The sequence below is a fragment of the Coenobita brevimanus genome, chromosome 71 (genome assembly GCF_032717465.1).
Source record: "Coenobita brevimanus isolate Jiangsu-jjx chromosome 71, ASM3271746v2, whole genome shotgun sequence".
Taxonomy (NCBI): Eukaryota; Metazoa; Arthropoda; class Malacostraca; order Decapoda; family Coenobitidae; genus Coenobita; species Coenobita brevimanus.
The window spans coordinates 27,749,091-27,774,394 of NC_137024.1; the positions used below are offsets into that span (position 1 = coordinate 27,749,091).

Genomic DNA, 25,304 nt, shown 5'->3' on the forward strand with positions numbered 1-25,304 from the left:
TAACCCCAGCCCCGAGTTGAACCCCCCCTCCTCTCGGACGGTGACAATCTAGCCCCGTATCACTCACGGAACACAGCAATAGCCCAGTGTATCTCAGTGCTATACCCTCTCCTCTCTCCTCCCTACCCCTGACCCGGCCCCACAGAGAGAGACCCTCCCTATCCTCATTAAGCCCCTTTTCCCCCCTCACTTACCCCCAATGTGACCTACAGTATACTCCCGGCCTGTGTGACGCGTATATAGACTAAGTTAGCTAGAGACTTCCGTACACGTCATGCGGAGATAATGTACTAGCTAGGACCCGTCTGTCACGTGAGTACCTAGGCTTAAGGACCCAACTAGAAGAGCTGTCCCTGTGGATATATTGTGCTGTGTTGTCTGTAAATCTGTCTGTGGTGATGTACTAGCTATATTGGTGAAATAATGCCTGTGATACTCTGAGGATATAACCCAGATGTGAGACAAAGATGCTGAACTAGGTGGACAGTGATTGAGATCAATATCAGTGTAAGGCATTGTGTAATTTCGACTTTGGTCATAGAACGTTGTGTGTGTAATCATTCTCTGTTAATATATTACTGTATCTGTTTACTCGTGGTGTTTGTGTTTCCCTTCCCTGCTAGTGCTGACCCAGGGTTACACCGTGACTGGACCCGAGAAGTCGGGGCACAGAACACTGCATAACAACTCCTAAACCTGGAAGTGGGTAATTTAGGTCAGCCGTCTGTTACCGGTTCTCAGGGCAAAACACTGAAGACGGCATAGGAGACCGTAGCATCTCTTAATCACCGATTTATTTTGTATATTGCTTGGTAACGTAACCAGTTCTACTTTTAAAATCTTTTTGATATGGACATATTTCGCATCAGTTACATACAGGAGGATACTGAGGTGTAATTTGCAGAATTAATCACGATGGAAGAGATGCTACGAAATCTCCACAGCAAGTGGAATACGACCCTCAGCATGAAACTTATTGCTGTACCTAACCCTTCCATTCAGATCACCTCTTTCTCTCCTTGCCACTTCCTCAGGACTTTATTTTATTCGCCTTCGGAGAGACTTTAGAAATGGAAGAGTTAGATGTTGCCTTCATTAGCCTCTTCAGTACGAGACTTTTACTTAGTTGAACAAACTCGTCTGGAAGTAACAAAAATGCATCATCACAATTATTGTTGTTGTTGTTTAACCCCGTCCCGCTTGGTCAAGCAGACCCGTCGACTGCAGGTAAGCTACTGCCCCTATGGGATCATCGCATAGGTTACGTACACAGTTGATGTTGTGTCTGCGTCTTAGTGTGGCGTGCACCACGATGTGTGTTATATTGTGTGGGTCTGTTTTACAAGCTGGGCACATGTCATCTGTGATGCCACCCATCTCGAAGTTAAGATGGTAACTGAGGAAGACTGGGTGATGTCCTGACCAAAGCTGAGGTTGGTGAACTCGATCAGTTCTGTTTAACAATACCTCTAATGAGTGAATGTCAGGAGAGAGGGCTTGTAGTATAGTGTTCTGATCGAGGTGTTATATTGCCCTGCGCATGACAGGAGTATAAAGGTGTTTTTTCATTACTAGTGTTGAAATGTCTGGAGGTGGGAAGTTGTTGAGTAACGTTTGTGTGATGATGTTTTACGTGCCTTATTGTGTTATGAGGTTTTGTCATATAATGACAGGAGTGTTGTGTGTCAGCACAGGCTGCTGCGTAGAATTGTGTGTCATCCATATCAAGGTAATCTCTAACAGGGATGACTGTATGTTCAAAGTGTAAGTGAGCTGTTTGAGTTGTGTTAGTGCAGCCAGTACTGATGCGTAGGGCGTTGTTCTGTGTGATTTGTAAGGTATTTTTGTGGGTGTTAGGTTGGATCGCGGCCCATACCGGGGAGACATAGGACATCGCTGATCTAATACACTGTCTGTAGAGGAAGGAGGGTTTCTTTTTGTTATCCAAAGCCTGTCCATGACGCTGGAAGGGAATGGCGCCGTGCATCCCATACGAGAAACAACAACTGTGACTTCAAGTTTGGGTGCCAAACCTACCCTGCTTGCTACGAGGAGGACCTCGGCCAGCCTGTCGGGGTGCCGTTTCTCATGTCAGCATAGTGACATACTTGCAGAATGTGCAGGCCCTGGACCTCTCCATGATAGCCTATGTCGCGTTGGAAAAGAGTGTGTAGGGAAGAGGTGGGTGCTTGTGAAACAGTTGGTGTCCCGCGTTTTGTTTGTGACAGAAATCTGTAACTTCTGTCCCCAGAATAAGACTGACCAAGTGTATTTACATCCAGATACATATTTTAGTTCTAAGTATGAACAGGCAAGGGCAAGGGATACTGTCTAAAACGTCCCATGGTCTGCCCAAGCATCGAACCCAGGACCTCTCACCTGCAAGACAAGTATGCTTCCATTTACAACACCATCACCACCACTTCATTTCGTTTCGTTTTTAAAGGCTCCACCATGCTTGCATGCGTCGGTCTTGGTCACCTAACGGCTACTTTCTATGCTGCTCGATCTCTGGCATCTTTCCTATTCAGTCCCTTATCCCTGAGGACACGCTCAGTGACCATCCCAGGTCTTTTTCGGTCTACCACTCGCAGTCCTAACCCTAGCGTTAACATTTCTCGCTTTCTGCACCCAATTATCAGCCTCCATACCCTCCACATGCCCAAACCAGCTCAATATACCTCTCCTCATCACAATACCAATACACTCCAGTCCCATCCTACTGCTCAATCCTTCCATCGTAAACCTAGCCCACTTGCAGTTGCTAATCGGTAAATCCAAGCTTTAATTTTCATAACAGAAAATACGTATGTGACTTAAAATACAGTGTTTTAATATACTGCTAGAGCTGTCAGTAACTATAATATTTTCAAAAATGTCTTATCGAACACACACACACACACACACACACACACACACACACACACACACACACACACACACACACCAATATAACCAGCGTGGATGAAACGGGTTAGGTATGACTCATTTAGGTTGGCTCGGCTACTGTTACCTCATACTCTGCTATACGAGCACAATTAGTGACAAAGTTATCCACATGTATAGTCAGCAGCAAAAGTCCCGTCGCCTCTCCTACTCCTCTCTCGTCAGTACTGACTTAAAAAATCAGTCTAGTGAATTCGCAGCGACCAATACTGACCACTTTCTTTGGACACAGATTAGTATCATCATCGTTCGTTAATACGAACTAAGGAGACTTAATTTTCGAAGTTAATGGAGGGAGAAGCATTAGGCGACGTAACTTGCTGCCGATGGCAAGTTACATCTAGATTCTTGAGACATAGAATAGTAATTACACCGTGAAAATAAGATAAACCAGAAAAGATCAGCAAAGCCTACAGTAACTGCATGACACACCATAGCTGCATATAACGGGGAAAGGTGACGTGTTGACAGTCTTACCTGAAGTACGGCCAATACAACTCCAGCAGGTGTCAACAGCGAATGTTGGTTTTCAGTGACAGTCCACACTCCCTCCTTTATCGGTTCGCTGCTGTCATCTGCTTGTTTACTGTGCATTATGATTTGGAAATATCTCAGACTCATAATTTAATGGTAAGTAATGGCCAGATTCGATACTTCCACAGCCACCAGTGCCATGTTGTCCTGTGATGTGATAGAAGGGTCGTGGTTGACTGGATTAGTTGCAGGAGTCATGCTGAATGGCTGGACAAACAGTAAACAGACTTTGGGAGCATTCATCTGCCTATGAGAGTTAGTATTCCCTTGTCATTTAAAATTTTCACTAATCCTCTTACTTGCAGCGTGTTAAAAAGATAAAATAAATTATATGGACCTCTGCCGTGGCTTAATTTGCAGTTAGTGGCCACCCAGTTGAAACCCAAGAGAAATATTGCACTTCAACCCACTTGGCAAAACTGTGGGGTGAGTAATGTTTACACGTATTCTTTCTACCCGTTATGCAGTTACCATTACTACAACAGTGCACTGATGTATAAATAAAACTACATGGACAAAGTTTGTTGTTTAATACTTTTATTGTCACAGCATCACTATACGTTATATATAAATTCTCTGTCCACATCTGCACACGTAACACCATCTGATATAGGAGTGTGTGGGGTTACGACCTACCAAAACAGCCTAGTGAGTATGTACAATGTATATTACAGTTTCTCTCCGATACAGTAAGGGAAATGGGAGGGGAAAGGAAGGGACAGAAATGAAGGGTTAGGGCTCTAGGAAGGAGAGTGAGAGGAAAGTAGAGATTGAGGAGAAAGATAGGGAGGTAGTAGGGAAGACAGAGGGAAGAGAGAATGCATTGGCGAAGAATCAGGGAGAAAAGGAGGGATGTTATGGTCTGTAGTGAGGCAAGAAGAGATTACGAAAACAAACCAGGAAGTATTAGGGCGAAGGTGAGAGGGGAGGAGGTATTAGTGGGGAAAGAGGAAAGGAAGGAGGTAATAGGGGTGAGAAGAGAAGGTTATAAAGAGTATCAGGAGGGAAAAGTAAAGAGAGAGGGAGGGAAGGAGGTATTAGTGACGATAGAGAGAGGAAAATAGATATCAGGGGAAAGAAAAAAAAAAACATAGGGAACAGTGAGAAAGAAATCGAGGACATAGGAAGAGGAAGGAATGAGGGAGGGAAGGAAGGAAGAGTGGAGAAAGATGAAAATATGGAGGTATGAGAGGGAGAGAAGAGGAAATATATCGGTGAAGAAAGAGGGAGGAAAGGAGGTACGAAAGGGAGAAAAAAAGAGGTTAAAAGAAAAAGTGTGTGAGAGAGAGAGAGAGAGAGAGAGAGAGAGAGAATCAGAAATGGGGTAAGGACGTATGGAATTAGGTCATGATAATGGTGATGATGATGATGATGGTGGTTATGATGGCATGACACAGAGGTAAGAAAAGGAACGCAGCAAAAACTAGGAACAGAGAAACGAAGTTGGTGAAGCCAGGGAACTGACAGGCTCAAGTTGGTTGGATGATTTATGTAGAGTGGAGCACATGAAGCCCCTGTTTTTACATGGCAGTCGCTGGATTTATTTGAAATGCATCTATAAGCGAAAAAAAAAAAGTGGAGATAGGCCAGTGAGGTAATGTCAGGGTTTCGGGGGCTTGAATGGCGGGTTGATGAGTGGCTGGCCTAATTCACTGGGCATGCTGTTGATTAGTTCTGCTCGTACCGTGTTTTCTCTTTCCTTACTTTTTGGATCCATTGCCTCACCCCCTCCTTAGATTAAAAAGAAGAGGTCGGAATGATGATGATGATGATGATGATGATGATGATGATGCTGTTGCTGCTGCTGCTGATGATGATGATGATGCTGTTGCTGCTGATGATGAAAAGAAAGGAAATGGAAAAAAATACACATTTGTAAACAAAGAAACGACTGAGGGTCTGCAGAGAGAGGGAGGGGGGGGGGCTGCATATAAGATGGGAGAGAAAAGAAATGTATGGAAGGAAGAAACAGGGATTCAGGGAAGGAAGGGAAGAAATGAATGAAGAGGAGGGAGGAAGAGAAAGAGGAGGGAGGGATGAAGGGAAGGAGAGAGAAGTGGAAGGGAGAAATGGAAAAAAGATTAGACACGAAAAGAGGAAGAGAAGAATGGAAATGGGAAAAGATATGAAGGAAGGGAAGGATGACGAAGAGGGAAGGAAGAAAAGATGGCACAGAGGAGAGGAAGGAATGCAGAGTTGTTTGATATTACTCTTGCTGAATCATATACCTGGCATCATTACAAAATCAAGATTTTTATGTAAAGAAATAACTGATTCAAATATTACAGTTTCATTTATACTCGAACATACACAGGAGGGGATGGAAGAAAAAAAACAAACTTACATAACGATTGGTACTGCCACTCACCCACAGAACCAGAACATGCAATTCTTACTGCTTATGTAATTAAAATAATACAATGAATATCCTCTTCTTTACTTTTCACTTTTTAGTGTTCTGACAAAAAAATTACCATAATTACTTGGTAACGGACAACCAACACTGATTTTCAGATTAGTATCATAAAATGTTCTTACGGCAGTCTACATTTTTCCACGCACACTTAACCTATGATTCAAACAAGTAGGAATATTTAATTTTGGTAAGCATTTGAAACCGAGGCTGCCAACATTTTTTTCCTTACAAAAAGCTTCAACTCCAAATAACGTAACGTACATTTGGTTTTAAATTCCTTAGCATTATTTTGAAGGCATTTTATCAAAGTACTGCCACACTGTCAGCTTTTATTTATTTTTTTTTTCCCGGAAGGAGTCGGTCTTGTACTCACCAACTTCCTTCCTGTGTGACTTCATGGCCGTGATTAGGAGCCACTACAGCCGCGTACAGGCATTGCCACGGTACACTACGCCGCTTGTTTGATGTAGTATCCATTATAGCTTTGGGTTAATGCAAACTTAAATAAAATTGTATTTCGGTAGAAAATCCGATTTAAACGATCAGATTTTTATGTACTGTATTTTTTTTTTTTTTACACAAAAAGAAGGCATGTATGAGGGAGGGGAGGGAATAAAAGGTGGAAGGAGGGAGGGAGGAAGGGAAATGGAGAGAGGGATGGAGAGGCTGATATGTAAGAGGGAGGGAAAATTTATGCATAAGGTACACATAACGGAGAGGCAGACACACATACATGTACATTTTTATGATCACACACAGTCTATATATATACAGTCCAACACACGCACACACACACACACACACAAACACACACACACAGATTTATATTTACATGGACTGCAAACATACGCTTACACACAAGAACATTCACAGGCCTACATGATTATACATAAATTTCCTTAGGCCTACAGACACACACACACACACACATATAAGCGCGCACAATAGACTCCTCTGTATGTACATACAAAACATACACACGGTCAATGCACAGTCAACCATACAGTACGTACATATATAACAACCACGGTACTGTAGTTTATATATAGGCTATATAAAGTATTATACAAGGACAAACGCACACACCCGCGCACACGCACATACAGGCACACAGAACAAAGGAAGCTCGGGGAGAAACACACACACACACACACACACACACATACAAACACACACACACACACACACACACACACATGGAACGGGGGGGGGAGGAAAGGGAGGGGGGGTGTTAGGAACTTGAAGGGCCCAGGGAGGGGTGAAGGGGGTATGGAGAGGGAGGAGGGATGAGGGGTGAAAGATTTAGGAGTGGGGAGGCAAAGGAAAGATGAAAAAAGATGGACGGGGTGAAGGGTATAAGTATAAGGGGAGGGGTGAGGAAGGGGACTGAGTTAAGGGGAGGGGGGAAACCACTCAACACTGTCCTACGTGGGGGTCAGTGTGGTATGGAGTGTGAGGTGAAGGGATGAGGGTGGAGAAACACAACAACAGGGTGTGGGGGTGGGGGGATGAAGGGTGCCCTGTCCCGGTGTGTTGAGCGTCCAAGGGGCCGGACTGGGGCGGTGGAGGCGGGGGTGGAGGGACGAGGAAGGGGAGAACCTATACCCATGCGACGGGCAGCAGGAGAAGCAGTAGAACCAGCAGGTGTTGCGAGGCTGGGGGTGGCGCGGCGACCCCCAGATCCAGCCCCGGCCGAGTGGGGGAGTAGGGCACCTGGTGGGTATTGTGGGGGCGGGAGGGGGGCGGCGGAGGTGTGAGAGCAGGCTGACCCTGGTGGGGGCTGGGGGCGTGGTAGTCCTCGGGACCAGGGGCGGGCAGCTCGTTGTAGGGGTGGAAGGGAGGCAGGTGATCATCCATGCCACCCTCCACCACAGCCTCACCCACTGTCGTCAGTGGTTTGGGCAACTCGATCTCTGTAATACAGAGCAGTACTTACTGCATGGCACACACACACACACACACACACACACACACACACACACACACACACACACACACACACACACACACACACACACTAGCACACACACACACACAAACTTCCATCCGCTTCTCCCAGCGTCTACAACAGCAGTTTCTTCAGCAGTCAAGGACTGTGGCTATTGCACAACTAATTTCTGGCTTGGCTATTCCCTAAGTTCATATCCATCATAAAGGCTCCAACATGGAGAGGTAATAGACAGAGCTCTAGAAGGTATGATTAGAGAAAGAGTAAGTATTGATGAGATGCAGTTTGGGTTTATGCCAGGCAAAGCGATTACTGATGCCATATTCACCGTTCGACAGCTTCTGTAAAAATATATAGGAAAGAAAAGGGATCTGTACTGTTTTTGTTGATTTGGAGAAGGCCTTTGACAGAGTCCCCAGAGAGTGAGAAAGTTTGGGATCGAGGAGTGTCTGCATGGTTAGAGTGGTTTTGGCCATGTATGTAGGTGCTCGCACCCAGTTAGGAGTAAATGGAGATTTGAGTGATGAGTTTTCCGTGAATGTTGGTGTGCATCAGCGTCTTGAGCCCCCTGTTGTTTGTCATAGTACTTGAAGCTCTTTCATGTGACTTCAGAAATGGTCTCCCGTGGGAGATGTTGTATGCCGATAATTTGGCGTTGACTGCAGAGAATGAAATGAGACGGAGGAAAGATTTAGGAAGTGGTGAAATGGCATGGGGCACAAGGGCCTAAGAAAAAATGCAGACACAACAAAAGTGATGGTATCTAGGGCTGATGGCGGTACTGTCAAGGAGGGAGAGTGACCATGTGCGATTTGCCCTTGTGATATGTCGGAGCATAAGAGATGTAATTGTATTGGAGATAGACTGCGAGATAATCCTGATTTCATATGTGCGGTGTGTCGGGGAGAGCATGTGGCGATTGTTAGGCGTGAAAGGACTGATCTTGCTGGTGGGTCTTGAGTGTGTAGAAGAGTTTTGTTATTTGCGAGACATGTGTTGGAAGTGGGACTCGAGCTAGCTCTGTGGCCGGAGTGAGGAGTGGTTAGAAGAAGTTCAGGGAACTGTCGCCTTTCCTGACATTGAGGGGGCTCTCTCTCCGTGCAAAAGGATCTTTGTATGCTGTATGTATTAGAAGTGTAATGTATGGTAGTGAGACCTGGGCAGTAAAGGAAGAGGATATTTGCAGGCTTGAACGTACAGAAATGACAATGATTAGGTGGATGTGCAGTACGAGTACGTCCTTGAGTGCGAGGCCTGGGGGAGCTAGGTTTACGACAGAAGAGTTGAGAGGAAGGATGGGGTACTAAAGTGTATTGATGTTGTGATGAGGAGAGGTAGATTGAGGTGGTTTGGGCATATGGAGATGATAGGGGATGATAATTGGGTGCAGACAGTGAGAAGCGTTAATGTTAGGGTTGCAAGAGGTAGCCCGAGAAAGACCTGAGACGAGGACATTGAGTGTGACCTCAGAGATAAGGGACTAAACAGGAAAGCTGCCAGAGATCGAGCAGCATGGACAGCCGCCATTAGGTGACCAAGGTTGATGTTTGCAAGCATGTTGGAGCCTTTAAGAAACGATACGAAACGAAACATACTTGTATGCATCGGCCTTGGTAACCTAATCGCGACTTTCCAGGCTGCTCGGTCTGCCTATCCCCGACATTCACACTTCTCACCTTCCGCACCGAACAGTCATCCTCCATCCTCTCAACATACCCAAACCATCTTATTTTTCCCCTCATCATCACCACACACACACACACACACACACACACACACACACACACACACACACACACACACACAGCAACAGCAGTGAGGGTGACGGCCTATGAGTGTGACAGTATCTCCCCAGCAGGTGCTGATGCTCACCACTGCACAGGTATTGTCAACAACTAGCTGCTGCCACTTCCACTGAGACCCTGCAACAGCTTAAGAAAAATCTCTCGTATTCCAGTTCAAAAGTCTTTCTCATATTAAATAAAATCGTTAGGAGACAACAAGAATGAATATCATAGACGTCATTGAAGTGAAGGGGCTGTTGTTGTGGTCTCAGGGTTATCTGGACGTGAACCTCATGGAGAACAGAAAACCAAGCACTTCAGCCAGGCACTCACAAAGATTTATTGTTGAGACTGTGTTGAAAGGCAATGTGTGCTGTGAGAGTGATGTGTATGAGGTGAGTATTTGTGATGTGGGGGGCTGCTTTACAGTGAGGGCATAGTTGACTGTTTGCGAGTTATATTCTGTGTTGGTAGTAATGAGGCAAGCGGTGATGGCCACTCTGTAGACTTAAAGCATATAAATGACAGCCATACTCTTAAAACAGAGATCGTCAGGGTGTACACATGTCCCTAATCTCTAACTGTAAACTGCGAGAATAAAGGAAGTTTTGGTTTCTCGATCTCGTTGGCGATTGTGCTTTGTAACGTGTAGCTGACTGCATCTAATGCTCACAGACCTACTGTACCATTACGACAGTCACAATACCTTCATCCTCACAATCTTAAATAATTCAGTACGATGACTTCCTTCTTTGTCAGACTGCTACCTCAAGATGCTTTTACTCAGCCTCGGACACATCACGTTTACTGAAGGGATGAGAAACTATCTTCATTAATCCCTTCTGCACAATGACGCCTTGATGCTTCATATATGTTTCCTCCAGACATTACACAGTTTGGGGTAGACGTTTCATACCCAATTTGTTCAAAATATGGCCGATGGAACAATCTGCTTTTTTTTTTTCTTTTTTACCCACTGAATACCATGACGTGTCTTGTATTCTTGTTCCCATCATACGATTTTTTCTCAGCTCATGAGAGATTTTCTGAGCTCCATGGGTCAGGTATTGTCTCCATTAACCTCTTCAGTAAAACACGTCTCCCTTAAGTTTAATAAAACCCTCTGAAAATATCAAAAATACAATACTAAATAAATCACCGGAGTGAAATGGTTGTAGTAAAGAACGTGGAAAGGAAGGCATTCCTCTAAATTCGGATGATAAATATGAACAGGTCTGTGAGGATGTGGTCGGTGTGTATTCAGTAGGCTAATGTAATGCACAACCAGGTCGCCAGGCTAATCTGTTTATGGGAGCGTTCACGTTAGTAAACAAATGACATCACGACTTGCAGCAGTGTGGGCAAAACATCGCCAGCTCCACTTTGTCTCCCGTATCAACAGAGGGAGATTCGTCAGACATAGGCTGGATTCCTCTGTATGTTAGGGGAGTAGGATATCGGGCTAAATCAAGATACACATCAAAGCTAAAAGTTAATGAGAAACTTATGTTTGACCCATATGCTAACAAGAATTGGAAACATGGAACAAGAGAACTGCGCAGCTTTGGGGATGCTAATGTTTCCATAGTATAACTGGATTTAAATGCGAGATGTAGGTGCTCAGTATTCATGTACAGTAGATGCACTTTTGATCTAAGTGGAAGCAGGTGCGCATTTAGGTTTAACAGATGTCCCAACCAGCTGTGAGTTAGGCAGCATTTACACCCAGCACCTGTAACTCTGTCAGATACTCTAGCACAGCGTTTCTTAACCTTTTCCCACCTCAGCACCCCCCTTGTAATAAGGTCTCAGTCCAGCACCCCTCTACATCTGGTTACTGGGACTGCAGTTGCTACACTACTGCAGGGTTAAAGTAAAGTGAAGTACTGCCTGACAGTTTATTTTATCTATCTATCTATATACCTAGACTGCTTCCCCCAAGGAAAGGGAGGTAGCCGAGACAGGACGACACACTCCCCATTTACTCATCCATTCAAACACAGTCATTCGCATCTTAGCCCCAAAGGGGAGAAGGGACAGATTCTCACCGCACCACACCACGCATGGGTCAACTGCGCAGTGCAATCAGTGACATCCGCAGCAGGGCCCGACAGCAGAGCTGGTTTACCCCTGCCACATCATAATAGACCCATCCCCTTACTCGCACCTGACCTGAATTTTATACTGTCTCAAAAAAAAAAAAAAAAAAAATCAAGGACGCCAATACTAAGCAAATCCAGTAAGAAAAAATATAATGCAGCATTTTCCAGCACCCCCCTAAAATTTATTTCAGCACCCCATGGGGGTGCTAGCACCCCAGGTTAAGAAACGCTGCTCTAGCAGATGCAGCTACGAGTATCCCAAGATATAGGCTGTTAAATGAGCACACTACTGGTATTAGTGTAGCCTATTGCCACATCAGGCATGATTACAGTCACGACAGGACATATATCGAACTGCTTTGGTTTTAAAGCTTATTCCAAAACTTGACCCCAAAGAAAATGATTCAACATCTAAAACAGAGCACTGTATCAAGAAATTGCAAGAAAAAGCCTGGAATGATCCGGACAAAAGCCTCCTAGGAGATACCCATAGGACAAAAGCCCCTGTTTTTACATTACTCTTTCTCAAGATGGATTAGACTCGATTACGTTAATTTAAGGTTAGCGTACATTTAAATTACATTTGGTTACGTTAAGTTAAGTTAGGTGGGTTAGAGAAGGTAAAGTGAGGTGAGGGGTGTGTTAGGTTAGGTGAGGTGAGGTTTGTATTAGGTGAGGTGAGGTGAGGTTCGGACTAGGTTAAGTAAAGTTGTGTGACGTTCAGTATGATTAGGTTAGCTTAAGAGAAAGGCAGGTTAGGTTAGGTTAGATTAAGTCTGATTACTGTAAAACAATAACAGTAAAAAAATATTTGCCCTATGGGGCTTTCGAACTGCAGTCAAGGCTAAATGTCCCATCCTTTAGTGAACCTTGTCAGAACTGAAGTGTGAACGTTTTACCTGTTTATAAGAAATCAGAAACATAAAGTAATTTGATTAATGAGCACTACTGGGCTGGCTTCTCTTTGGCAGACGTCAGCTGTATGACAGAATTAGATTGCGGTGCTTCACTGATCATGACGTTATTGTGTTGAATGACATTCCTCAAACTACCTGATTAGGTAGTTATGCCACCAGGGTGAAATACTGATCACATTAAGACTGACACGTGGTGATGATAATGGGGATAATGGCGTCCTGATGAAGGCTGACATATAAAAATTTATTGTAGGGTTTGTGTTCATGAAGGTACCAAATACGTGAACTTATTTAACTACCATAATGCACAAATAATTAGTTGGACTGAGATGATGTACACCGAATGTTTGATATTTAATTTCAAAATACTGACCATAATAAAACTGCGTAGGTACTTAACCAGCGTTATATCCCGCCTCTTAGTTCGGAGTTTGTTTACATCGTGACATCAGCGACGTGATGAACGCTCCCATACCATTATCATGCGTCCTATTAACCCCTTCAGCCCTATTATATATATTCTTACTTTATTCTTGGCACTATCAGACGACTGTGTTCAGCTAAGGAAAGATCTCTCGTACTGAAGGGATGAATGAAGGATGTGCTTAACTCTTCCACCTCGAAAAATCTCTCCTGAGTTAAATAAAATCGCTTAAAGATAGCAAGAATAAAATGAAAAATCAGAGTGATGTGGTTAATGACGTAAAAAAGCTTAAGGCATGGTCTGACATTTAGCTTCTCTGTTGTAATATGCATCAAACGGCGGCAGTAGTGGGCGATGAAACAAGTAATATTTTTATGTTGTGACGGACATATAGGGAACACCTGCAACTGTAAATTGTTAGACGTGATCAGCCTGCATGCCACATTAGAGTGCAGGCAACAAGGAATAAGAAAGGTTAGACACGCTGCGTCATCATTATATCCATCAGAAATGATGGTAAATATTATCGGCTTGTCCACACCTTCAATCGCCAGGCTTAATAACACGGTCCTAAGTGCAATCACGGTCTGGCTCAAGCCCCTTTACTCGTAATACCCGCACCTTGTTTCTGCCTGTATTCTTTCACTGGTAGCTAAGAAGTTTCATACCAGAATTTTTTTTTTTTTTTTTTTTTTCCGCAGCAGTGCCTTTAGTCTGTAAAATGTCTTATCAGCATGAGATATCGTTAACACCAGCAAAATCTATAGTCAAACGGTTGGGATCCCGTGTATCACTTTCAGGCTCCTGTAAATCATTCTCACATGAATAATATCGTCTGATGTTAAGAAGCAGCGAAAGCCAGAGTTGTTCCGACCCATGCGGGGGTTATTTATTTTGGAACCCAAGATATTAGTAAAAGATTATTGACCTTAACCTCTTCACTCCCATCATGCAGTTTTATTCTATTCTTGTCACCACCAAATGATTTTTTTTTTTTTCAGTTCATAGGAGATATCTTTAGTGAATAAGTTAAAGATCTGCATAACCACACCAGAGTGAAAAGTCTCTCTTCAGCTGAATCAAATCGCCTGGAGGAAGCATGAACATGTGAGTAATCGTAGAGAGAACATCGTAGAGTACAATTATAGTAATATTAAGTACTTAACCGGACTGAAGGGATTAGCTGAATGGAAAAATTATAACATGGCTTTGTGTGTGTGTGTGTGTGTGTGTGTGTGTGTGTGTGTGTGTGAAAGGGGAATTCGGGGGCAACCTACAGAGCCTCTACAGTACAGTGAATGGTCTAAAAATACTGGACAACGCTGGCGTCGTGGCGTTGAGTGTGGCCAGACGAGAAAGTAATCTTGTCTGCGTTCTCCCCTCACTGCCTCACACCTGTCCATTATTCACTTACTTCACGAAGGCAAAATAACCCCTGCCCACCCGGGTCGATTTTACAAGTGCTGTTTTACGTTCCTCTAATCCAACGTCTTCCTTGAATATACTTATCGTTCATCTCCATTATACTTTTACATCAGCTAAAAAATAATCGGATACGTATACTCAGAGCTGAAGTGAAAAGTGTTATGCTCTTGTAACTTGGGTCTCTTCTTTCCTGGTAGCGGGCGGGCGATAGGATTTCCGACCCTTCCCTCGGCTAATGCATTTTTGCGAAGGGCACTGATGGTGATCTTCATTAAAAGCACCGAATCAGAGGGGTTTATCAGCGCTTGTACCAGGATACAGTGCACTGCCTGTGACTGGTTACTGAGACATAATGTGGGCGGGGCTTATCTCGCCTCCAAAACGTGAATGAATAAGAAGTCTCTCTCTCTCTCTCTCTCCTGCATACACATTCACTCACACACTTTTTCGCATAAATAAAGGATATAAATTGTATGAGAGAGAGAGAGAGAGAAAGAGAGAGAGAGTTGAAGAAGTTACAGGAAAAAGTTAGTATCTTAAAGTCTTTGCGGTCCACATCTAAACTCGGTTCCACGGAGTCTGACGCACTGATTTTGCCAGCCGAGGACAGGTGGATCTGGTAACACTGCGCGACGTACTCGGGCGGTGATTGGTGGATTTCCATTGTGTTTGAATGTGCTCCAAAGTGACTTTGTATTTCAACCAAGGCCCTCATTGATTTGTAAGATACCGGATTATACAGATACAAATTAAAACAATGATATCTTTAATGATAAATATGTGCCTTTAAAATTACTAGAGATAAATCTGAACGACAATGATAACAAAAAGTAAGTAAAGTCGCGACTGGATGCAAACGGACAAGTCAGCGACTGTGGCGGGAATTCAGACATTCATAGCAAGGTGGTCCCGAGGTCCTGTGAAGGCTTGAATGTTTTTCCTACCACTACTACACAGTGTCACAGTCTACAGTCTTCACCATGCCTTTCATTACCCCATCTGCTAATATACAACCTGACCCTAGATATGCTTAGCTTATCTTTTGATAATTATGATTTGTGTAAGCACACACACACACACACACACACACACACACACACACACACACACACCTCACTGGGGACAATACATGCTATTCCATTCTCAGTATATATAGTGTACATACATATTTTCATTACCTTCATAGGCAACAGTACCTTTAAAAATCTGCATTTGTTTGTATTCCCAGTCAGATTCAGTAGAATTATTTCTTACATGAATAAGTTTGGTGTTTGATTTTCCCTAACATTTTCGTATCATAAGAGACAGACATACAGACGGACATCCTATCCCTGGTCACAGTGCATCCTCAAGCATGTATCTCTGTCCCCTCGACAAAAAGCCGGGAAAGTAATGGATTACATCATTATAGAATGAACTGAATTTTTTTTAATGGTGGAAGAAAGGAAAGTAAGATAAAAGCAAACTCCATGAGAAAATAATAGTTGAAATATGCTGCTATAATAAAACCGCGTGCAGTATAAACGAAATCAAACATAATTAAATGAATTTAAATCAGTCGCTGACTTGTCCGTTTGCATCCAGTCGCGACTTTACTTACTTTTTGTTATCATTGTCGTTCAGGTTTAACTCTAGTAATTTTAAAGGCACATATTTAACATTAAAGATATCATTGCTTTAATTTGTATCTGTATAATCCGGTATCTTACAAATCAATGAGGGCCTTGGTTGAAATACAAAGTCACTTTGGAGCACATTCAAACACAATGGAAATCCACCAATCACCGCCCGAGTACGTCGCGCAGTGTTACCAGATCCACCTGTCCTCGGCTGGCAAAATCAGTGCGTCAGACTCCGTGGAACCGAGTATAGGTGGTACTTCGTATATGCTTGGGAATGCATACCCACTACATACTCAGACCTTGCACGTGAAAAAGTTTTCACACATGGTGGTGTTAAATCTTCCCAACCATTGTTGGGTTTTGAGTTCGTTTTGAGACTAACCAACATACTACGTGAAGATTATCACACCCATTTAGTATTTTAAACACTTCAATAAGCTGACTTTGTAGTCTATGAGTTTCTGACGAAAACAGTCCCAAAACGCTCAGGCATTCCTGATAACTCAGTTTCCTGACGGATGGAGTAAGCTTTGAAGCTCTAGCTTGAATTCCTTCAGGTCTTATATATACAGTTTATATCTTTCCTAAGTGTACAGTAGGTTACCAGAACTGCACAGCGTTATCCAGAAACAGTCATATTAAGAACAATCTCTTATTTTCCATAACGAAACTTCCTCTGGATGTAGCCTAGCAATTTCTTGGCCTTTTTCTCTACTTCGATACTGTTTGGAAAATTTTAGGTCACTGCTGACCAGTACATCTAAGTCCTTCCTCCAAATCAGTCATCCTCAGAGTTCTTCTCAAAAGTGAATAGTCAGAACTAGGAATGTCAAAGTCAGTATGCATCGTTTTGCATTTCTCCAATATAAATGGCACATGCCGTGTCTCAGACCATTCTCCTAGCCTACACAAGCCTGCCTGGGGTTTTTCAATTCCTTGAAGATTGATTACATTTGCTCCAATCTGGATATCCTCTACAAACTTTGAGATCACACTTAACAGACAAACATCTATATCACCAATACAAATGATGAACAGGAGTGGACCACCTTGGGAAACTCTAAGTGACTGAAGCTCAGTCAGAAGAAATTTCGTTGGTAACTACTTGCTGTTTCCCATCCGTTAGCCAGTTTTATAACGCATGTGTAAACCTATATATATATATATATATATATATATATATATATATATATATATATGTATATATATATATATATATATATATATATATATATATATATATATATATATATATATATATATGAATATATATATATATATATATATATATATATATATATATATATATATATATATTGTATATATATATATATATTGTATATATACCGAGTGCAAGCACTTTTCACACTAGTCTGAGGTGAGGTGCATTGTCGGTGTCTAGTGCTTTATTCCTGTCATACACACTCAACATTTTGTGGAAAAATTCGAGCAGGTTGAAATTTTCCAAGATTTTTGACTGTCTGTTTGCTGCCATTCCTTCTAACATTTTTACCATGATAGAGGTCAGGTTAACCGAACGACAATTCTTACGTCATTCCTGATCCTATCGCTTAAAGACTGGGGTCACATCTGTCAGCTTCCATTCATCTGGCACTTTCCTTGTTTCCAGCAACTTGTTGAAGATTTTTGAAAGTAAAGGAGTTACCTGGACATGTACATCTTTAAGAACTCTGAGGGATTTAATCTGGACCAAAGACTTGTAAATATTAGCTTGTCAGTTCTTACTGCCACCTCCTCAGATGTACATCAGAGGATGAGGGAATCTTCATTCTCACAGACTAGAACTAGTCTTGCCATGTCATGAGTATCTTCTATCGCAAAGATCGAAGCAAAATAGTTATTTAGAGTGTTGGCCATATCCAAGCCTGAGCTTTGCATTATACCCGATTGATCCTTAAGTGGTCCAGTACTACCTTTGAAAGGTTTCCTACTGTTTACATGGCTAAAGAAATCTTTAGGGCTCTTTGCATCGCGATGCCATCCTGACTTCTTCATTCCTTTTAGCCAACTTTATCAGAGCTTTCACTCTCCTACATACAGTCTTGAAGGAGTCCAAATCTTCATGGTCCTTGGCTGCTTTTGACCCTCTTGGATGCAGCTCTTCTCCCTTTTATTGCAGTGGCCACTTCATTATTAGGCCGCTTTGGCTGAAATGAGTTTGGCGTTGTGGACTTAGAGAGTATGAATGTAACCTGTCGTTCTGAAAATTGCTCTTTGAGTGATACTCTGCATTTACATTACTGTCCTCTATTACTGCCATCATAATCTTTCTCTAAAACCTGCTAAGGCGGCTTGATGGAAGTCTAGTTTGCTGTAGCGAGATCCATATGATCTTTCGCAAAAAAATACGTGGAGAGAACCTAATCAGGTTGGGATCACTACCTCCCAGTGGTTCACCAACAGACAAGATGGTAACACTTTCATCTTCCGTAGTGAACACAAGATCTATGATGCTATTGCCTCTAGTTGGTTCGTTAACCCACTGGGGAAAAAAAAATCATCAGCAAAGTCTACAAGACGCCTACTTTCAGCATCAATTGTTCGGTTGTCCCAGTTTACTTGACAGTTGAAGTCACCAAGAATTACAGATGTTTTACCGCTAACTATGCTGCTCAAACTTCTGTACATATTTTAATCCTTGTCAGCGAGCTGATGTGAAGGCCTGTATACAAAAACTTACTTATATGTACTGTTGCTTAGATGAAGGTCCACGCCTAACATTTCGTGGTCTGACCTATAACTCAGTTTTTCTTTTTTTTTCGAGGCGAAGATGCACTTGAAAGATTGATGATTATTTGCTGAATGCAACATTACTTCATAATCTAGCATTATTAACCGACAACAAATATCTGAGAGGGAAATTTGGGTTAGTAAATATTTTTTGGACATGTTGCAATCAGCCAATCATCATCAACCTGTCAAGTGCATCTTCGCCTCAATAAAAAAAACGGAGTATAAGTTTACAATTGACAGGATTTAAGTTGTCACTGAGATACATTAAAATCCCGCCCCCTTCTTATCTAGTACTGTCTTCATGAAACGTTTTGTAACTAGCTATGTCAAACTGTCCAACAGAATCTCTACCATCACTATGAATCCATGACTGTGATGGCCAACACATCGAAATATTCTGGAGCCATGAATGACTTGAATTCGGACAATTTTTTTCTAACTGACCTAGTATTGGAGAAAATTATCTGATGGGGCTCCGGCCTTTTCCTAGAACCCCTTAGTTGTCTCCTTTTCCCGGAGGTACTGGCATATCTGGAGGCAGTTCTTTCTTTCTTGGGCCAGTCCTTGTTTAGCATTAGAGGATGAATTCAGCAAATGTGGTTTCCTAACTTGAGGAGCACGGCTGCTTCTCTGGGGTTTGGAGTCTGCCAGATGCCATGAGACAGTCCTCAAATGAGGTGGAATAGTTCCGTGACAGAAAGTCACTTCTCTTTCTTGGGGGATCTTTTATCTGTGGTGGACAGACTGTAGGGCTTTCTGAGGAAGGAACTTTTATCTTTCTGAGGCAGTTTCTTTGACTTTGGCGGGAAATCTGTTTATGTCTGGTGCGTCTACTGGACAGCTTGACACCACATCATGGCTTGCCCTCAACAACCTAAAGTGATGTGGACGAGGAAGTCACAAAAATGGGCCTTCCCACTGTCACATAAATGTACACTATCACAAAGGTAAACTTTTGTTGCCTTTAGAACTCATCAAATGGGTCAACAAATTTCACTTCTCTCCGGGCGCAAAAGTCAGCTGAAGTGGAATTTATGCCTACTGCTTTACTGATGGCACAGTTATCACCACACACCCTTGGCAATATGCCGATTGTCATGCCTCTATTTGTCCTGAGTTTTATCTCACCAGCTAGAGTCATGGCATCACCTATAGTCTTTTTTGAAGCATCAACTATGTTGTTCTTGAGGAAGAGGTCGTTGCCATTAACCTGGGCAACTACTGCTGTCCGCTTCTCCTCTACCCAGATTTTCTCTACTTCTCTAGCAATTTCAAATTTTTACTGTTTGAGAGAGAGAGAGAGAGAGAGAGAGAGAGAGAGAGAGAGAGAGAGAGAGAGCGCTCTATCGTAACTTACCATACAGTTTAATGGATCCCTGCACCTCGCCCAGTGAGTTTTTGGCGGTGCACTTATAGCTGGTAAAGTCGTCTGCCTTGAGGTCCCTGATGGTGAGGTGCATCTTGAGGGTGTACTGGTTAACCACCGTCTCCTCGTTCACGTACTTCCGGGAGTCCACGATTTGAGGGCCTGTAGGGAGACGAGGGTGTGAGTGGGGAGAAGGGGGTAGGGGAGGCAGTATAGGAAGATGGAAAAAATGAGAAGGAAAAGAAAGACTATACTCCTTTTGCTTTAATTTGGTCTAGGATGTGCTAGTCACGAAGAAACGATATGAAAAGAAAGTAATGTCGTAGTATTTGTTTTTTCTCTAGCGCTGAGCTACGTAAAACAAGCCTCAAAAGAACAAAAATCTGGGCCAAGTTAACGTGAATACAGTATACCTGGAGTCGTTTCATGCCCGCATATTCGCGAGTCGATTTTGAGGCTTGTGAGGAGAGATGTTAAGGGGAGAGTGGGAGAGGGCAAGGGAAATGAGAGAGACAGAAGGTAGACAAAATACAGTAACTACAGCCTTCTTGTTTACTTACTGTCAGAAATCCATGATTGGGGGGAGGGGGAGGCTGTGGAGATGGACGGTGGCAGAGGGGGATGGGGGAAAGTGGGGAGTTGGGGAGGAGATGGGGAGAGGGAAGAGAAGTGGAACAGACAAGGAGGCAGGTGTGCGTGTGGCGAGATGATGAGGGGAGAGGAGAAAATGGTGAGGAAAGAAGAGAGGGGGTAAGTGTGGAGGGCGAGATGAGACAGAGATGGGAGAGCAAGGGAGGAGAGAAGAATATGAAGAAAGGATGGGTGTGAGGAGAGTGGAGTGGGGTCAGAAAGAGGATAGAAGAAAGTAAAAGGATGATGACAATGCGACTGGGGCGAGAGGAGGTCTAGTGAGGGTGGAGTGGGGCTAAGAGGGGGTGAGGGAGACGGAGACTGAGTGATGGGGTGAGGGACGGGAAGAAAAGATGGCAACGGAAGGAAGACAACGTAAGTAGAGGGAGAGCGAAGGCGAAGAGAGAGGTTGGGAGGGAAGGAAGCAAAGAGAAGAGAGAGAATGTATGGGAGTGTGGGAGGCGTGAGTAGGCGTGTCGAAGGGAAGGAAATGAGGGGAAGAAGGAGGGAGATAGAGAAGAATATACTGGTACAATAATAGGGAAGTGTGTGTGTGTGTGTGTGTGTGTGTGTGTGTGTGTGTGTACAAATAAGAAACAGTACAAATTATAGAGCGCCATAAATCTTAAAGACAAACTCAGCTACCCTCTACATGCTTACTCAGATCGTCGAGCATTTTAGTCCAAAAGTTGATAGACTTGGGGCTGGCCTCCACTTCGCACTCCAGGGTGACGTTGGTTCCGGGGGGCGCACCCACCAGCTGGTTTGGGATCCGGATTACAGGGTGGACTGTCGGGGAGAGGCGGGGTGAGAGGGGTGATACATGGGTGGTGAGAGGGGGTGATGAATGGGGGGGTGAGAGGGATGATAAATGGGGGGTGAGTGGGCTAAATAAGGTTAGGGAAGGAGGAGGTGCTAGTGAGGTTAAATTTGGGGAGAGGTTAAGATGGAGTGAGATATGGGCGAGGCAGAAGGTGTAATAGATGGCGTAGGTAAAGGGGGCGATAATATGTAGCTGAGAGGGACAGTTGATAATATGTTAATGATAGGGAGAGTGATATTATGTGGATGATAGGGACAGTGGTAATATGTGGACGACAGGGACAATGATAGTATGTAGAGGGTAATCCAAGAAATGAGGAAAGGGTAAGGAGGAACATATAACGGCAGAAATATACTACTGATGTCAACTCTTACAACAGATTTTATTGAATGTGTAACATATCGTCTACATTATGCCTGTCCCGATTCGAAGGTGGGTCTATCAGATGATGATTTTGCCCTTGTTAACTCATTCACTAAGATGAGGTATTATATTAAATTATTGCTGCTACCTCCAGACGATTTTATTCAACCAAGAGAAGACCTTTTTCGTGCCGGAGGAGATTAGATACAGATGCTATTATCCCATTCATCATAAGAGGTCTCCCTTGGGTTGGATAATAGCGTCGTGTAAGAATAAAATAAACGGCAGTACGTCATCGTCCTTCAAGAGTTTTGTGGGTCCAGAGCCTTGCATCCAATATCGCAACAAGAACTCTTATCCACGAATCTATACCCATTCGTTCATCACCCAATCCTACTGTGCCCTATCAAGACTGTGTGGGATACAAGGCTAGGCTACTCGGTCCCAACATTTAAAGCGAGCCTCACTTGTCCCTGAGAGACATTATATAAGCAGTAAATTTCAACCCTCCCTCGGATGTAAACCCCTGAGGCCCCATCCGATTACAGGGCCTTAATTCACTATATAACAACGAGTCATTTGGTTATATGGTACACACTGAACGTAGTGAACGGATTCCTGAATTAAAGTAAACAGTTTGCCTTGTCACTCATTTAGTCACCTGAAAGTAGACGCCACCACCTACCATATAAAGATTAACTAAGCTAAAAATAAGTCTGATTATCACCATAGGGTTCCAGAAAATGATGGTGTAGGGATGCAAAATATTTACTGCAGAAAAACTAAGAAGGAGGAATGATAAATTAATCTCTACTATTTTCAGGCGCCACCCCACTGCAGCGGGCAATGGCGAGCATGGGCCATGAAGTATAACATGATTACAGGGATATTAACATTACTCATAGGAAAGAATATAACTTACGGAAAAGGAATAAGAAGGATCTGGCACACAAAAATGGACAACATCTCACAGGAAGGAGAAATAAATAATACTCACAGTGGACTTGTACTATCATTCTCTTGCTGACGGCAGGCGGGATGTCGTTGGAGGCGATGCACAGGTAGGCTCCCATGTCGTCCCGCGTTACTTTCTCTAACACTAACTCCGGCCCCTCCCACGTCAACACTGAAACACGCACCAGAACGGTAATAACACACACACACACACACACACAGAAAGGTTACATTGCATTTAACCCCCTCAACTGTGGAGGAGTCACTAACCCTCTCGAGCTCAGCATCACCCAAATGTAACTGAGTGGGGCATTATATAAATAATCTCTCTCTCTCTCTCTCTCTCTCTCTCTCTCTCTCTCTCTCTCTCTCTCTCTCTCTCTCTCTCTCTCTCTCTCTCTATATATATATATATATATATATATATATATAGAGAGAGAGAGAGAGAGAGAGAGAGAGAGAGAGAGAGAGAGAGAGAATGTGTAAAGAAATATATATATATATATATATATATATATATATATATATATATATATATATATATATATATATATATATATATATATATCCTCCTCAGCCGTTGAGGTCCACTGCAGGACCGGCCTATCCCTACCGAAGCAGGGACGATACAGCCAATGTATCTCTACCAAGTGGCTTAGGCTGTCTGGTAGAGATTGTATGTCGGGTGAGAAGTGCTTGTAAGTGTAATTGTAGTGTAGTAGTGGTTTTGGATGTGTGTGTAGTCTGTGAACCAAGTGTAATCAGCCCGCCTTAAGCCGATTGGGTGCAAGCATACTAGTATGTGACACTAGTTCAACCACAGCACCCCTTGTGTCCGCCAAAGTAGCAAGTGGCTTGGTGAACGCTTCCCAAAGTTTATACAACTCTGGCCGGAGGCGAACCCGCGCTCACCAGCGTGCGAAACGCACACTCAACCACTGTACCACAGAGGCTCCATATATAAATATATATATATATATATATATATATATATATATATATATATATATATATATATATATATATATATATATATATATATATATATATATATATATATATATATATATATATATATATATATATATATATATATATATATATAATGTTTGTCTGTCTGTCTGTCCTCTATGAAAATCGAGGGGGATGTATATGCTGTTTAACTCTCTAAAGGGCTTTAACAGAGGTGACTTTTTACAGCGAATACATCACAGATGCTAAAGTGGCGCTCCTGATGACCGACACTAGAACTAATTTTTTGATGTCAATTTTTTCGTAGAGCCCCCCCCCCCACTTTTTTTTTTTTCTTTCTTTTTTCCAAATTCTGTCACCACAATATTATTAGCTACAACGGGTCGGTTGGATGGTCGGACTGGAAGGTGGGTATGATAGGGTGAGGTACGTCGGTGGACAGGGTTTGGTGGGTGTGGTGAGGCAGCGTGGGTAGGTGAGTGGGTTGCAGAGTGGTGGAAGGTTGGTGGGTGGATGAGTAGGGTAGGTGGGTGGGTGGAATAGGTCGGTGGGTGGGTGGGCAGTAGGAAAATAGGACCTTGACAGGAATATGCCCATATATTCCTTGGGAAACAGACCCAAGGAGGAACAAAGGTTCACTGGGTAAAATTTGACCCCGGGGTTCCTCTCCCACAGGGGGAGTGGCCATCTATGGTCCCAGGCAATGCCGGTATATGCACGATCATAGAGTTTTTCTCTGGCAACGCCGGGTACCCCTGTTAGTGAAAAATGAGCTCTGTGAACATGAACTGGTAAGAGAAAGGTTGTGCGCTACTTTAAGTACTTTCCCCACATAATCTCATGTGCAGCAATCCAGGGCTCTGAAGGGTTAGGATAGACAGTTTTTGCCAAGCCACAATCTACCCATAAAATGTGACCAGCAATCTTCGGTTAAAATCCACGTTTTGAGTTATACTGCTGGGTGAGGAGGGACATGGGGGAAGTAAACGGAGTTCAACAGTCTAACAAATCTCAGAATCGAGCGCAGCTACCAGCTGACATGTGGTGACCAAGGCACCACCAAGTTCATTCAGAGTGAACTCGTCTACTTCTTGGTCTGATTCATCATCATCATCATCATCACAATTCCAACCTTTATTTTCGCAAAAAAACAAGGGTGAGGTTGGTTCCGAAAACAGAGATAAGGGGGAAAAAGATGATGATGATGATGATGATGATGATGATGATGATGATGATGATGACGATAATAATAATAATAATAATAATAATAATAATAATAATAATAACAATAATAATAATAATGATGATGATGATAATAATAATA

General features: G+C 43.0%; 1 protein-coding gene across 1 annotated transcript in view; it reads right to left on the reverse strand.

The window, feature by feature from the left end:
- Window positions 1–1,185: 1,185 nt before the first annotated feature.
- The window catches only part of LOC145406715 (lachesin-like), a 146,666-nt gene continuing 122,547 nt past the window's right edge, over window positions 1,186–25,304 (reverse strand). The window contains exons 5-9 of the mRNA XM_080277814.1: window positions 23,052–23,180; window positions 21,529–21,657; window positions 20,230–20,400; window positions 7,502–7,809; window positions 1,186–1,428 (exon numbers count right to left, since the gene is read on the reverse strand). Of these exons, the coding sequence (XP_080133940.1) occupies window positions 1,186–1,428; window positions 7,502–7,809; window positions 20,230–20,400; window positions 21,529–21,657; window positions 23,052–23,180 (980 nt within the window). The remainder of the gene's footprint in view (window positions 1,429–7,501; window positions 7,810–20,229; window positions 20,401–21,528; window positions 21,658–23,051; window positions 23,181–25,304) is intronic.